The 13,297-nt window shown below is 32.1% G+C and overlaps 2 protein-coding genes and 1 long non-coding RNA gene across 4 annotated transcripts; 2 read left to right on the top strand and 1 right to left on the bottom strand.

The window, feature by feature from the left end:
* The first annotated feature begins 152 nt into the window (after positions 1–152).
* On the top strand, positions 153–6,662 carry LOC139770965 (gamma-tubulin complex component 2). 2 transcript variants are annotated; one of them, XM_071703299.1, is made up of 17 exons: positions 153–385; positions 526–690; positions 780–924; positions 1,066–1,234; positions 1,319–1,462; positions 1,553–1,707; positions 1,832–1,960; positions 2,099–2,278; positions 2,346–2,520; positions 2,639–2,832; positions 3,209–3,419; positions 3,499–3,667; positions 3,735–3,909; positions 3,977–4,120; positions 4,535–4,612; positions 5,870–6,030; positions 6,137–6,662. In XM_071703299.1, the coding sequence occupies exons 1-17, from the start codon at positions 333–335 to the stop codon at positions 6,219–6,221; spliced, it is 2,532 nt and encodes an 843-aa protein (XP_071559400.1). In that variant the 5' UTR covers positions 153–332; the 3' UTR covers positions 6,222–6,662. The 2 variants fall into 2 exon arrangements, with proteins under 2 accessions (XP_071559400.1, XP_071559401.1); XM_071703300.1 differs by lacking the exon at positions 4,535–4,612.
* Positions 6,555–9,911, bottom strand: LOC139770968 (uncharacterized). The gene is made up of 2 exons (XR_011717856.1): positions 8,845–9,911; positions 6,555–8,715 (listed from the first exon to the last, which is right to left on the bottom strand). It is a non-coding gene; the product is annotated as an uncharacterized lncRNA (long non-coding RNA).
* On the top strand, positions 9,912–13,243 carry LOC139770967 (uncharacterized). The gene is made up of 5 exons (XM_071703302.1): positions 9,912–10,062; positions 10,395–10,844; positions 11,190–11,349; positions 11,524–11,966; positions 12,364–13,243. Exons 1-5 carry the CDS (start codon positions 10,042–10,044, stop codon positions 12,763–12,765), a joined length of 1,476 nt encoding a protein of 491 aa, XP_071559403.1. The 5' UTR covers positions 9,912–10,041; the 3' UTR covers positions 12,766–13,243.
* Positions 13,244–13,297: the final 54 nt, after the last annotated feature.

Consider the following 13,297-nt stretch of genomic DNA (forward strand, 5'->3'; position numbering starts at 1 on the left):
ATTTAAATTATTATAATATATAATTAGATATATTTTGTTACACAATATTGCAGTCCGATATAATTTTTAATAAGTATGTGATCGCGTTTGTCGTGGAATTTAAATGTTGCCGCGAGGCAGTGACGAAGTTCTCGCCAGATGACGCGAAAATTGCCGTACCATAACCTATCCAACGAGCTTTCAAAAACGTAAAGAGATTATACGAGTATTTAAAATGGTTATTTTTACGCAAATTTAACTTAATGTTTGCACAATTTGCACGGTATTATTGAATGGGCTGATCTAGCACTTAGCCTTACAGTTACAGTTGACATTCAGAGCAACCAGGAACGATGAGTGAATTTAAATTACATCATTTGATAGTGCAGTTGATTGAATTGTTAGGGTAAGCGGCAAAGTTTATACTTCGTAATTTGCAAGACGTAACTCGTACAATTACGTTTTAATAAATCAGGTTTATATAAATCTGAGAACTTTTACAAGAAACGTTATCGCGACAAATACATGTAAATGTTGTTTTCCTAGCTCGGAATCTGCTCCGGAGAGACACTTGGAGAAGCTGCAGAAGGAAAGCTTGACGGCGAACGCGCTAAATGCCGTTGCTCCTCACAGCTGTATCCAGCATCTCGCCAAGATTTCGTCACAGCCCGAATTATTTATACAGAAGTACGAGGAACTGAAGTCGAAAAAGTTAGTGAGCCAATGTAATGTAGATGTTAGATGGCATTCGTGTGGAAGGAACAAGGAAGGACAAGAAAATTATGTTTTTTTTTTTTCAGAGTAGATTTGTTGGGTCCGTTTGTGCAGACTCTAGAATTGATATCCAAAGATGAGGAGTTGAAGAGGTACTTGTCGAGATCTGTACCAAGGGCAACTGCTAGTTCCCTGAAGGATCCGACCATTACGCAGGAAGATTTGCCACAGGTAATAATATGTACAAGCGCGTGATATTTGTGGTAAAATTTGTCTCAAATATATAACTTAGTACTTCAATTAATTGCTTAATTTTTTTTTACATAATATACACTGGGATATAATACGTTTAATTTTTCAAATATTTGATAGATTTGCAAAACTGTAATTAAAGCTGCTGTGGAAGGGGGAAAGAAATTAAACCAGCAAGTTTCGATCAGTAAGAAAAATGATGGTACCTTAGTGAAGCATAATTGGGTTATGGAACGTCCACGTATAACTTGGGATTTTCACAGCGACGCCACTGTAGCACATTATCAAAGTTTGTAAACAATTTTTTCTGCGAAATGCAAGATTGGGAAACTATAAAAAAACGTGCGTGTCTGAAATAATTAAATATTTATAGAGGTTGTACCAATTGTATCTCAGGAGTCCATACTTCTTTGGGATATTTTGTATTGCTTGAAAGGAATAGATGGATCGTATATCGTTTCAGAACCATTAACGAGTCCTTATGCTGTTAAAACTTTCAATATATCGCCGGATGTTGGTAAGGAATGCAGAAAGACTATTAGAAATTTTAATCTGAAGTAATGATCATTACAAAGTTGAAGTTAAATGTTTTGAATTTTGTCTTTAGGTGTATCATTTAAGCAATTAGCGCAACAGATATTACCTTTAGCCTCGTACTACTCCATGACAGTGAGATTTGTTGAAGAAAAAGTCTCGCCGGATGACGGACAAGTCAATCATGCTCTGAGAGGAGCTATACGATCTCTGCTGAAAGATTACTTGGTATAATAAATTACAATTTATAATTTGATATAATTTGAAAATATGTTTATGTTTCTTAGTACATTTCTTAATACAGTTTTTTAAAACACTGATTTAAATATTGATTTTATACGCTGTGTTTCAGCTCTTCGTCGTGCAACTCGAGACAGAACACATTCACGGTAAACTAAGTTTGCAGAAGCTATGGTTTTATATCCAGCCTACCATGCTTACGATGTCCATACTTTCTCAAGTTACATCCACAATATGTAAGGTTAGTCTAAAACACCAGTTAATAGTATATAAATAGGTCTGATTACATTTAATTCTAGATATACATAGACAATATAAGCTGTATTTGCTATAACCAAAGAATTAGAATTATAATATGATGTAAAATATTTGATTCTAGGCAAATGCCAGAGGGGGCAAAGTATTGAGCCTTCTGCATGAGCAAACATTGAACAATGTTAGTGGTGAAGCAAAGTCTAAAGAACTGTGTTTATATCTGATACAAGCGGCGAGCATGCCATATATGCAAATTTTAGAAAAATGGGTTTATAAAGGAGTGATATGCGATCCATATCAGGAAGTTGGTATCAAGTCAATTTTAATTTTATATGTTATAAATGGCACATTCATACTTATTCATTTATCAGTTCTTTGTAGAGGATAACGAATTGATTCAAAGGGAAGAACTTCCCGTAGATTATTCTGCAGATTATTGGGAAAAGAGATACACTATGCGATTAGAAAGGATACCTGTATTTTTGAATGAACATGCACAGACTATACTTAGAACAGGAAAATATTTTAATGTGATTAGGCAGTGCGGTAGGTTTTAAATACAATAGCATACTTATTATATTGTTAAAAAGTAAAATGAGTGTAATAAGTATTAATCATATCTTTGATTAGTTTGCAAATTATCAAATTATTTTAATAAATTTAGGTAAAACAGTGCAGTGGGGAAAACAAGAACCATTAAGTTATCAGTATCAAGGGCAAAAATATATAGCTGCTATCGATAGGGCATATTCAGAGGCTGCCAGAAAATTATTAGAGGTACTCATGAAGGAAAATGATCTGATGGGTAGGCTACGTAGTGTGAAGAGTTACTTTCTTCTTGCCCAAGGAGATTTTGTGGTAAGCTTGGTTCTTATACGTTGTTAAACATCAGTTTTACTCTTATTATTTAAAATTGTTATTAGATATTTATTTAGTTCATGCCTTTGGGTGAAAAAATTTACAAAAATTATTTTAAATAGTTAATATTGATTTTGCCTCGTTTTTTTTTTGTAAAGTATAATTTACATATTAAAAATGATCTCCTTCTTGTATCTTTACTCTGTTCCAAACTCATGGTCCCATTTTCTCCTAAAAGTCATTATCTTTGATTTGTTAATACTTAAAATTAAATTTCTTTTCTCCAAAAATCTAGAGAAATGCCTTAGCATTTCCCAAAATTTTTATTATTCTTATATGACAATATTATATGATGATAATATTTGTCTAATTTTAGGTACAATTTATGAATCTGTGTGAGGCCGAGTTGAACAAGAGTATGTATGACATCGTTCTTCATCGTTTGGCATCTCTTCTCGAAGTTGCCTTGCGAATGTCCACTGCAGATTCAGATCCCTATAAAGACGATCTGAAACCGGAATTACTTCCATATGATCTGCAGTATCAAATGTTTAGAATACTCTCCATCCAAACTAGAGACGAGAAAGGTATATGTCATTAAAAGTATCATACTTATCCAATTGTACTTTAAAGGAAATTAATAACGAGGATTAATCTCCCTTGCAGAATACTGTTTCCAAGCGGGTAAAATTTTGACTGGTTTGGAAGCTTTTGTCTTTAATTACGATGTTAAATGGCCAGTTTCTCTAATCATTAATAGAAAGGCCATAGCTTGTTATCAAATGTTGTTTAGACATCTGTTTTATTGTAAATATGTTGAAAGGCTCTTGTGCAGGTAAATTACTTTATTTCAACAGAGCGTATGCTTTATATCCATAAAATTTATATCTGATGGATTTTAGAGTATGGATCCAGAACAAAATAGCGAAGACTTTCACGCACGAAGTGGCTATGGCTTACAGAAAGGCATTTTCATTGCGGCAGAGAATGCTTGATTGTATACAACATTTGGAGTACTATATGATGGTAGAAGTCGTGGAACCAAATTGGTTAAAATTCATAAATAAGATGAGCAAGGTGATAATTTATTTTCTATTTTTATCCAAACGATACAATATATACCTATTTGATAAATTAATACCAGGTTAGTAATGTTGATGACGTGCTGAGCGTGCATCAAGATTTGCAAGACAGTTATCTGAAGGAATGTATGTTAACGGATCCCGATCTTCTTGGCTGTATCACCGGTATATGCGCCATATGCATAGAATTCTGCAATTTTATGCAGGTAAATTCTTTTGTTCCGTTACATATTTCTTTCTAATAATTATCTAATTCGCATGCATGTACAAAATTACATCCAACAATCTCTTCTTCTAAGTTGCGACCATTGTTTGAATTGGATTCGTTACATCGCTTCACTTATTATTACATAATAAATTTCTGAATATACTAATAAATACTTTAAGTCTCATGTTCTTTTCCTTCTGTAATAATTTAATGCAAAATATTTCAATGCAATTTAATTAAATATTTCCCTTGAGTAGTATTTGATTTAAAGCTATTTAAAAAAAAAAGAAGATTATATTTAACAAAATAAATAACGTTTAATAAATGAATGGTAAGTATATATAATGGGAAAGAAAACTATGGAGTTGTGAGGGTTTGATATATTAAGTTTTAATATTCTGCTAATGTTAAGCGTATGAGCCGCTACTACATTGATGCTGAATTGACATCCATGATCGGTACCTGTCAGGAAGATATCTATGAATATGAGGTATACTTTTACAAAGCTTTAAGCTCGCCCGAATGTATCTCTGTAGTCCTAGAATCATGAAGCATTTCTTTGCAGACGAGGCATCTTTTCATATTATTATATTGTTAAGAACATGTGACTGATATACATATGTATATATTTATTTATTTATTTATTATTCCCAACTTGCATGGTGTGGAACCATTTTACAAATATTAACGTTTAACATGTACAGAGATGTTTTGCATTTTAATATTTAACGAACACACTTTTATATATTGCATTATATTGTTCTTAATGCATATAGGAAGAATTAAAGGTTTCAATGCATCTCTGTATAAGATTGTACTTGGATGTTATGTAATTGTGTCATATTTTAAATTTTTATTGTGTAAACGTAAGTAAATAATACAAAAGTCTGCTAATGTATACATTCTATAAAGATGTAGCTGAAGATGAAGTAAGTATAAAAATCAGGAATGAAGCAGTATATTTGTATATATATAATGTTGTGTGCATTTCAGTTTCCTGATAATGTCTAAAATATTCTTCGGTTATAAAATTTTTGTCTTGATTAAAAAATTATAAGTTACATTATCCTATTTAGAGTGAGCCTAGAGTGAGCAAGAGTTACTCTTATTTATTACAAATTTAAAAAAAGTAGAATTGTAGATTTTATTAGCTTTCAATTTGTGGAATGATAATTTCTTGATATTTTTTAAAGAGCATGAACTTGAAGAATATTTAAGCGATATGTATTTACGGTGTATTCATAGAAGATATCCATATGTATTGTAAAAATTGCAATTTTTATTTATATATATATTGAAATATGATTTTGAAAATACGTATTATTAGCAAGCTATTTTTTATGTATTTTTACAACATACGTTTTGTACAATGCAACATTATTGCATCTTAAACATTTGCTATTTTATTACTTGGTCAAATAATAAATACCTAATCATAAGTTAAAAATTTACATATCTAAAAAATATATTTAAGTGTTATTATAAGTGTAAATTATCCTCTAGAATTATAATAATACATATCATTATTTATATTTAGTTTTAAAAGAAGAAAATCATTATACTTGTATAGTTAATCATAAAAGGCATGGTGATAATAGTTTATCGCTGCATTATTATATATCATCATTTAAATAAGACTTCATTATGTATCACATTTCTGTTACTTGAAAAAAATGCTTTTTATTTTAATTTATGTAACATACATGTACACGCTTATAATATATTAATTGACTGTATTTTTTCATAGATTGAGAACAGTTCTACAGCGAAAGATGGAACAGGAAGTTTCGAAGAAACAATCGTATCATTAGATGAAAGATTTACTAAAGTATTGACACGACTTCTGGATCGAATTTGTGATTTGGGTTGTGATAATAACAATGAGAAATTACTTAATGTGTTATGTCGGTAAGAATTTTATTTATATAGTTTTTATGCATCCTTCTTTTTTTTGTACACAATTGATATAAAATTATATACTAATTCATTTCTAAATTATTTATGTTTGAATTAGACTTGACTTCAACATGTTTTACACCGACATACTAATACGTCGAGGGAAAGAAAAGACCGTCACGCAGCAAGATATATCTGGCTAGTAATATATTATTTCTCATTTATGCGTACATGCACATGCAGACGTTGTACGCATGCACGCATGAAAGATGGAGATGATATAAATTTCAACAAAATTTACTACAATCTATCTTTTGTTCGTATAAATTATATACAAAAAAATCTCATTATAAATAGATCTGAAAAAGTTATATTATAAATAGACCTCACATAATCATTAAAGATTTACTTAGAGTTACACAAAAATTATATATACAAATTATAAAATAATAATTTTAAAAAATATATTGTGAAAACATTCGTTATATATTATATAAATCGTGCAACGGTACATCCAGACATTTGTATATCGTGTAATATTTAGATAAATTTACTTCAATTAGGTTTGTATTGAATTTAATGATATAATTTACACGTAGCTAACAAGTTAAACCGCTTATAATAAAATTAACATATACTTGGCAGTATTGTTTGATATTAATTTATAAAATTAAGTTTTGTGTAGTTCTATGCAGTAATCTATCTAAAAAGGGTAAGACATTTTATAAGTCTGTTAAACAATAGAATATATATAGAATGAATTTAAATATCTCATGTATACATGTTAATGTTTTTTATATATAGTAACTTTTCAAATACACAAGTATCAACTTTCTCTCACGAATTCCACTGTATTTTTTTATATTGCTATTTTATATTATCAACTCTGAGCTTTTTAAAATTGTATTCAAAGCGATCTCCATCGCCGCCAATTGCTCTCGTAGTTTAGTCAACTCCATCATTATCTTTTCATTATCCAATAATTGATTCTTATCCAAAATTAATCCAAGTTTAGCTTGCTTCGTTATATGTTATATGTATTAGAATCCATTCTCAAGATGGCCCAATATTTATCGTGATTTACAGATTTACAGACTCGCTACGAGCTCGTTGTATTTATCATTTACGCTATCGTACTGCTTGACGTTGACACGTATGTACATACGTACAGAGATTAAATACACTATGTCAAAAAGAGCCTCTTTAATTGTCATTTAAATCCGTGCATGCAAAGTGTTGTGGCACATGTGGTAAATCGCTCGTGACGTAAATCGCGCGTATCAGCGAGACTGCAAATTAATTGTGTTGTTGGAAATAATATAATATAATAATATCTTATTTTATCAGCAGTTCTGACGAGGCGACCGGTATGTTCAAGATTGCGTTATAACCGGGAATAAATTCATTAGAGCCATCTTACAATTAGAATTGAGATGGAATTCGGCGGACAGCTTATTTACGAGCAAATGACCGGTAGACTTATTGTTTTTCTCGCCGACTTTAATTCGCCAAACTCTCTTTTGCAAGCGCAGGGATTACCACTAGCAGGCTGACATTTGACTCGTAGATGCTATACATATATTACTCATATATAACAAGCCCTTGATCCCCCTATATTGATTACTAATAAAACTCATTACCAATTAATATAATTATTATTAACAATAGATGCTATCGATATATATTATTAACACTGCGCGGACACCGTGTTTTTGGAGCACTCACCTGGACACCCTGGGCCCTGGGACTTTTAAGTTTAAAGGGTTTTTGAAAGCGTTTCTACGTTACAAAAAATCTGTAAAAATTCATGTATAATTATATCTTTAAAGGTTCAAAAAGTTTCTATGCTTACATAGGCCGGAACTGTTGCAATTAGCTTTGCAAGCGCTGAAGATATTCCCGTTGGAATCATAAATGAAAAATCAACTGTGCCTTAAAAGGCCCACGGTGTCCTCGCAGCGTTAATAATAATTAAATATTATTTGATCAAAGAGTCATTAAATGGTTCGTAATAATAGCAATTTTTTTTTCGATTTGTCCGCGTTAGCAGTACACACAGCGTTACACTTGCCAAAATTGTAAATTAAAAGGCGTGAAAAATGACGTTAAAAAGTTAATTATTTTTGTGACGTACAGCGTTATTTTTCGTTTTAGTGCAGTATTTTTATATTTAAAATAATTGTAGCGTTAAAATATATCGAAGATCCTATTTTGTTATAATTTAATGTGTAAAAGCAAATATTTATTTCAATTCGGCAGTTGTTAAACGTGGCATGTTTTCGTCCTTGATTAGACACAATTCGATTCAACATATGGATTACCCAAACAAAAAGTGAGTTTTCGGTATATTTTACAAATCTATTCTATAGATTACAAACGATTATCTTATTGAAAAAGATTTTTATTTGAATGTACGTTGCAAGAATTTTCATGGATATTTTTCCCTCTTCTCATTTCGTCATCAGTCCAAGACTGCTGCAGTGAGTGAACAGGAGTCTTAAGAACTACTGCAATAGATATTTTTCGTAATAAATATCGCTTTATGTACGTTAAATAATGTAATTCACCAGCATGTTAGAATGTACTCATGTACCTTGAATACATCATCAAGATAACTATTGCCTTGCCCGAGCAACAAAGGCACCACTTCGTGATAGATTGTCTGAACTGCGTGATACAACGATATGTTGCCTAGATCTGTAAAATTGATAACAGAGAACATTTATAAAAGGTTTTTAAGAAGATATTTTTAAGAAATATAATTATTTAAGAAATTTCTGTTGTTTAAAAAAAAACTAATTTTTCTATACAATTCATGATACTCACCATAATTACTTTATATTTGTACTAAGCAATAAAGCTTTATTTCCGCTTTTCCATTGTGTAATAAGTGTCTTGTAATTTCTTTGCTCGATAAATCCAATCCCATCAGGGATAAGTCGTAGACGTTCAATAAATGATCTCACACCGAATTTTCTTCAAGATCCATTTTAGTATCTGAAAGCAAAACATTAAATCTGTAACATTGATGCTAGGTCAATTATTTTGAGAAGAAACATTATTGAAAATATAGGATATTAAATAATAAATTATATTAGTTATTTTGAAGATTATTATAAAAAATACAAATAATAAAATTAATATATCAAATTCGTTGGACTATCAAACTAAAACTTTTGATTTTTAACTTCCTATCTTAAAAAAAAAACTTTGCAAAAACTAGGCAATACGTATTACAAAAGTGATATTTTATTTTGAGAAATATTGAAGTTGCCGCGAATATTACTAGCAATTTAACACGATGATATTACCGTATCGCTAGTAGATATTACTATGTAATATCTGGGAATTATGAAATCGCTTCAGGAATTTACCTCCTGGTTTCAAGTTTCGCGTGCTATAATATAATCCGGGATAACGATGAAACGCAGACGAAAGATTGCTTAGCTATTTATATTCATAGTGGCCCGCAGCGAGAGAGAAGTCTAGGCTCTAGATCAACGTCTCGTCTCATCCAGCCACCCACTTATGCGATAATCAGGGCACGTCTGCGGGTGCGCTGGCCCCGTAGTGCAACGAACTTTCGAAGAAGTGCTATTTCGTGCATTCCATACATGCATATCATTACTGAGTTTCGTAATCGTGCGTTTTACAACAAACGGAAGTCCGCGCGCGAATCGAATTGCGTTCACATTCCTGATGATCGTTTTACAATTCTTTTGCGAGCTGGCTGTTAGGCAAATGCGTGCTACTTACGACATAACGCGAGCACACGCTTTTTTTTGCCAAATAGCAAATGTAGCAATTTGCATCAACCACATTTTCAGAATACATATATGAACTTTTGTAAAATTTTAATGACGTCTGTATTTTTTGCCCTGGGACGGTTTCACAATGTGCAAACTGATGAAATTATGGAATACGCAAATTTCAACCTGACGTCAGCGATTCTTTGGGTTATTTATATTAGTGGCACTGATGAATCGCGTTAGTATCAAGTAGTGAAACTGTACGAGCCACACGATGTTCTCGCATCGAGGATTAGTAAGTGAACTCATATTTTACATTTATAGTTAAAATTTTTATGAGTTTTTAACTTCTGGAATTAGAACTTTTCAATAATTGAACCATATATCATCAGCGTTAGACAGAATATTTGTAGAAATTAATACAATAAAATATTTATTTCTCTTTTGTATTTTTCCTCTAAATCGATTTTTACATTACCAAAATAATATTCCATAGTAAATCCATAAATATATAATCTTTCTCCCAATAATTTTAAATTGTTAAATAAATAATTTTGGGAACAAATTTCTGCCGTATCGAACATCTGTTCGAGAACAATCTGCTTAAAGTTTCCTTAATTATTTCAGTTCTTAGCAGTGACAATCTCGCTGGCAAGTATCGCACTTGCCGGCGTTCTCTATCAACCCGAGTATGAACATCAATGCGACAGCAATCCACGCTATTTGCAAGATCAGTCTGCTCCGCAGTACTGGACACAGTCTCCGATTGAACAATATCGTGCGAAACAATTATCGGACCAGGAATCGACGCGATATCGTCCGGGAGTTCAAACGGTGTATCCCTATGAATCGAACCAAGTCAATGCTCGTTCAAGTGAGCCAGATGAATTTCCTGGAGGAGTGCCTGGAGCCATCATAGCCTTTCCATTATACGTCTTGTATCGATTATTGTATCAATCAACAGAAGAAAATAAAGATCCAAAAGAGGATAGGCGTGAAACAGTGAGAGAATATGAGCGTGATAGAGGGGAAAATATTCTCATACATATAAACGGAGGCCGCCATTTTCTACCCTTGGTAAATGCTCATTATCCTATTACTTGATATCTGATGAAATGATATATATGTTTCATTAACTTAACATTCACAATATTTTATTTATATTACTATCATTTCATTAAAAGTTCAAATTTCATTTAATTTGATATTTTTAAATGTAATATTTAATTCAAAACACCTATATGTAACACCTAGCAATTTGTCTTATGCGACAAATATGTACGTCACTGTATTATTGACAAACAGCTTTTCTTGGAATTAATTATATAACACAAACGCTAATATTTGTCGTGTTTTTGTACACGAATTGATCATGTAAGTCTGTAAGTTACTGAATATTTCATAAGAATGACATTTCTCCAGATGGTACACAACCGAAGGAAAAGATCGGATCCTGCAAGCACTGAATCTGAGGTCGTTGCACATGACAATGATGTGGCCGCGAAGTCGCCCTCAACTGACGCCAAGCATCCTACAACCATCGACTCGTTACTTCCAGAACATGAGCCTACTGATACTACTGGTAAATATTTCATAGAACAAGATTAAAATTTGACATCTTCAAATAATAACCTAATGCACCGCTTATCTTGAAAGTCGTGTAACTTCTTTCTTATACGCGTTCCAATGAGACGCAAACGTAAAAAAATCAATGTATCGATATTAGTACGAATTCGCTTGAACTGTTCAATTACAGATAACCGTGTGGAGAACCGTCGGATCAGGAATGACTACATAACAAATCCACGTTCATTCGGTTTTTATACAGAAGATACGCACCCTGAACATACATACAACATTCCCAACAAATGGCAAAGTATGATTAACCAGTATTATACAAATCGTCATTCGGAAGACGGATCGGAACCTCCAAACGTCGCGCAAGGCGAGGCATGTTGTGACGGTAGTAAATACCGAGACAATGGATCAGACAGTGCATCAGACAGTACATCAGACACTGTGAAAGAAACGGCAAAATGGTTTGGAGCACTTTACACATCGCTGCTGAACAAATCGCAATATATTAGGCCGGTACGGCCGGGACATATGTATGGCGTTCCACAAAGAAAGACCAGATACTATATGGAGGAAGCATGCGGACGGGCTGCACACCACGAACCCGAAAAGAAATCTTTGCAGGTAAAGATTCTAGCTTTAATATAATTCATTTTATGTGCTTGAAAATTTTTATTTTTGTCCGATCTATTGAAATTTAATTGATTATTACGACCGAAACGATATGGATGTCTTGCTCAAATATTTTTCAATTAAAATTTAAAAATTTAATTAAATTTCTCAATTTAAATCTGATTAATGAAATGCACCATGTGCACAACTTTAATATTAAAAATGGAACATTTTTCGAACATTATGAATGTGTTTCATAAAGTTTAAAAAATATTCTTTTCTGCAATGTAAAATAAAATATATAAATATTCGTATGGTCTATGATACAAAATATCTTATGTGATATTTTTAGAAAAAGAACGAAACATTTTTTTACAAATTTTAATAAAACGTATTATGTATGTTACAGGAAATCACAAATATGAAAATGATCAGCACGGCAGAGCCAAGCCAGGACAAGACATTACAAATTCCTTTTTACTCTGAAATGGCGGCAACACCTACTTCTGTACAATCTCAACCACCTTTCGTTACCTATATGCAAAATCCATACAGAAGTAACGAGAAATTATCGGCAATCAATGAGATTGTCGGTGCACCATATGACACAAATGACAGACCGTCTCCAAGTTATAATTTTTACTATTTATGTAATTATCCGAGGTATTGGAACAATGATTGGGGCAATGCAGAAAGAATAGAGGATTCCTTTATCCAGCTCAAGAAGAAAAACGACACAACTTCAACCAATGCTCCAAATCCAAACAGAGGGTTCTATGTCCCCCTTATGCCTAATTATGCACTTTCATAAGTGATGATCCCGAGAGCACTTTTCCGATAACCACTGGAGATAAATGGAAAACAATGATGCCTTTGGATCCATTTTACCCGCATTTTACCCGATCGAGAGAACGCTCATACTGGAATAAGTGTCAAAGACGAAAGATTCAACGACTACAAATATACACCACCTTATGAAACGTTTGCTAAAGTTTTCGAGTAGTAAGTGTTACAGATGTGACTCTGTTATCAATTTCTGCCACGTTACCTTGAAGCAACGAGTTGATTGATCGTAATGGTTTTCATGTTCTATTTATTACACTTAATTACTATTATACCATGCACGCATAATTTTTTATAAAGGTACATTCCTTCTTAAACTTCGTCTCCCTCGGTAGTCGAACTTTTATATACGATTTTCTACATAAGGAATAAAATGTTTTATTTCGGTATATTATAAATCTATGTATATGTACCACGCTTTTTAAATAAATATATTTTAATGAGAACATTATGTTCTTTTCGTTACATTTTTAACACGTTGTAAACCTTATATCACGTTA

Source organism: Temnothorax nylanderi, unplaced genomic scaffold (genome assembly GCF_030848795.1).
Source record: "Temnothorax nylanderi isolate EJ_2023f unplaced genomic scaffold, tnyl_v1.0 TNYL_tig0035_pilon, whole genome shotgun sequence".
NCBI lineage: Eukaryota > Metazoa > Arthropoda > Insecta > Hymenoptera > Formicidae > Temnothorax > Temnothorax nylanderi.

Excerpts from the sequence above, each read along its gene's own strand:
- LOC139770965 (XM_071703299.1), top strand. The coding sequence starts at position 333 with ATGAGTGAATTTAAATTACATCATTTGATAGTGCAGTTGATTGAATTG. Across the intron at positions 4,613-5,869 it reads AAGATATCTATGAATATGAG|ATTGAGAACAGTTCTACAGC; the intron begins GTATACTTTTAC and ends ATTTTTTCATAG. Across the intron at positions 6,031-6,136 it reads TTACTTAATGTGTTATGTCG|ACTTGACTTCAACATGTTTT; the intron begins GTAAGAATTTTA and ends TGTTTGAATTAG.
- LOC139770967 (XM_071703302.1), top strand. The coding sequence starts at position 10,042 with ATGTTCTCGCATCGAGGATTA. Across the intron at positions 10,845-11,189 it reads GCCGCCATTTTCTACCCTTG|ATGGTACACAACCGAAGGAA; the intron begins GTAAATGCTCAT and ends ACATTTCTCCAG. Across the intron at positions 11,350-11,523 it reads TGAGCCTACTGATACTACTG|ATAACCGTGTGGAGAACCGT; the intron begins GTAAATATTTCA and ends GTTCAATTACAG.